Source organism: Octodon degus, unplaced genomic scaffold, assembly GCF_000260255.1.
Source record: "Octodon degus isolate 3935 unplaced genomic scaffold, OctDeg1.0 scaffold00274, whole genome shotgun sequence".
Classification (NCBI taxonomy): domain Eukaryota; kingdom Metazoa; phylum Chordata; class Mammalia; order Rodentia; family Octodontidae; genus Octodon; species Octodon degus.
The window spans coordinates 1131184-1132922 of record NW_004524850.1 but is presented as its reverse complement, the minus strand read 5'-3'; the positions used below and the strand labels follow the sequence as shown (position 1 = coordinate 1132922).

The window sequence follows — 1739 nt, the reverse complement described above, 5'->3', positions numbered from 1 at the left end:
TCGTCCTCCGACTTCACGTCCTCGCGCTTCTCCTTGCACTCGTACAGCCCTGCGGGGCGCGGGCACGGTGAGGCCGGAGGGGTCCCCCGCCCCAGCCCCGCCCGGCCCCCCGCCGCCCGCGTGAGCCGTCGCACACTCGCACACGCACGCTTGCACACTCGCACACGCACACTTGCACACCCGCTCCGGGACCGGCCGCCACCAGCCCGCGGTCCTGGCCGAGATCGGCGCGGCGGGACTCCCCGGCCTGGCCTCTGCAGCGTTTCTCCAATTATCCACTTTGCCTCTGTTGACACAGCGTGGCCTTGTTTTTGCAAGGCAAGCGGCGCTCAATATTATGTTTGAGGCAGAGGAAGCTAGGCAGACCCGCCGGGCTGTGTGGGCCCGGGCACACGGCCGGCCCCGGGCCGCCTGAGCGGCTCTCCAAGTCTACTAGTCTCCGGGTTTTCTTACGAAATCCGGCAGCTGCCCCGCGCAGGCCAGCGGGAACCTCAGCCCAGCGCCCTCCGAGCGCCCAAATTCAGGGCGCTTCACGTTTGCTGAGGAGGAGAAGGAGGCTCAAGCTCAGAGCAGAAGAGAGGGGCCGGCACCGAAACGGCTCCGCGGGGAGGTCTCCGCGGCCTGCCCGACCCACAGGCCTGCCGGGCCCAGCTGGAGGCTGCTCCGGGCGCTCCGGGCGCCCCGGGCTAGGTCAGCCTCGGCCTGCGAGAGTGTGCCCTGCCCTAACTAGGGCTCCGGGCCTCGGACAGGAGGCTGCTCAGGGGCCAGGCCCTCGCCGTCCCTTCCAGCTTGGCCCGCAGGGAGCCCACCGTGCAGGAAAGCCTGGGTCTTGGGCCCCAGCCCGAGCCGGGCCGGCCTTGGCCCCCCACCCCTGTCTTCCCAGACTTCCCTGACATCCCCACCAAGTGGCAGTTTAAATCTGTCCTTCCACCGGCTAAAGGGAAGCAGCCCACCCCCGTGTTCTGCCACAGTCCTCGCTGAGGCCGCCCTGGCTCTGCCTCCCTTCTCCACTCCACGTCAGACTGAGGTCGCTGGCCCGACCCGAGCTGGGCCTGCCCTGCGGTCTTTGGAAGGAATCAGTCCCGGCGGGTCTGGGGAGGTCACGGCTGAGCCCTGGAAGCACGGGCCTGCTCGCCAGCACCCAGGGAATGTGCCTTGGGGGGCAGAGCCCCTCTACCCTCACTCCGGCTCCCGCTGGCCTTTCAGGGCAGCCCACCAGGTGGTCCCTGCTGCGAGAAGCCGGCAGGAGAAGCTCAGGCCTCGGACGGGCCTGGAAGCACAGCACACAGATGAGGCGCGGAGAGGAACCCCAGGCCCCGGCGCCGCAGCCTCCTGCTCTGTTCACTCGGGCCCACAACTCCCCGGCGTGTGTCGCAGGACCAGCTGCGTGGCGCCTCTTAGAGAGGACCCCGAGGCCTCGAAGCACCCAGGGTCTCTGCTACAGCAAGGTCAAAGCCGCAGGAAGCCCCAGAGCTTTGGCCAGTACACCCAGCTGCAGGCCAGAGAGGACGCCCCACCCTGGGGTTCTGGGTTACTGGAACGACACCCTAGTCTGAGCGGGGTCCCAGACTTTCTTTTCTTTGCCATAACAGTCCTACCCGTGAGTGTCCTCCTCGGCGGTGACCCTGGATGTCCAACCAGCTGGTGCCTGTGACTCCTTGCCCCAGAGAGCCCGGCCTGCGGCCCCCTCAGCCCTCACGCGCCTGCCCCAGCCCGGCTCCAACATCAGGCGAGGTGTG

At 68.3% G+C, this 1739-nt stretch overlaps 1 protein-coding gene across 1 annotated transcript in view; it reads right to left on the bottom strand.

Moving 5' to 3' along the window:
* LOC101568817 (short stature homeobox protein) overlaps positions 1–1739 on the bottom strand; it is a 15335-nt gene that overhangs the window by 11764 nt on the left and 1832 nt on the right. Inside the window, exon 2 of the mRNA XM_012512794.1 lies at positions 2–49. Within this exon, the coding sequence (XP_012368248.1) occupies positions 2–49 (48 nt within the window). The remainder of the gene's footprint in view (position 1; positions 50–1739) is intronic.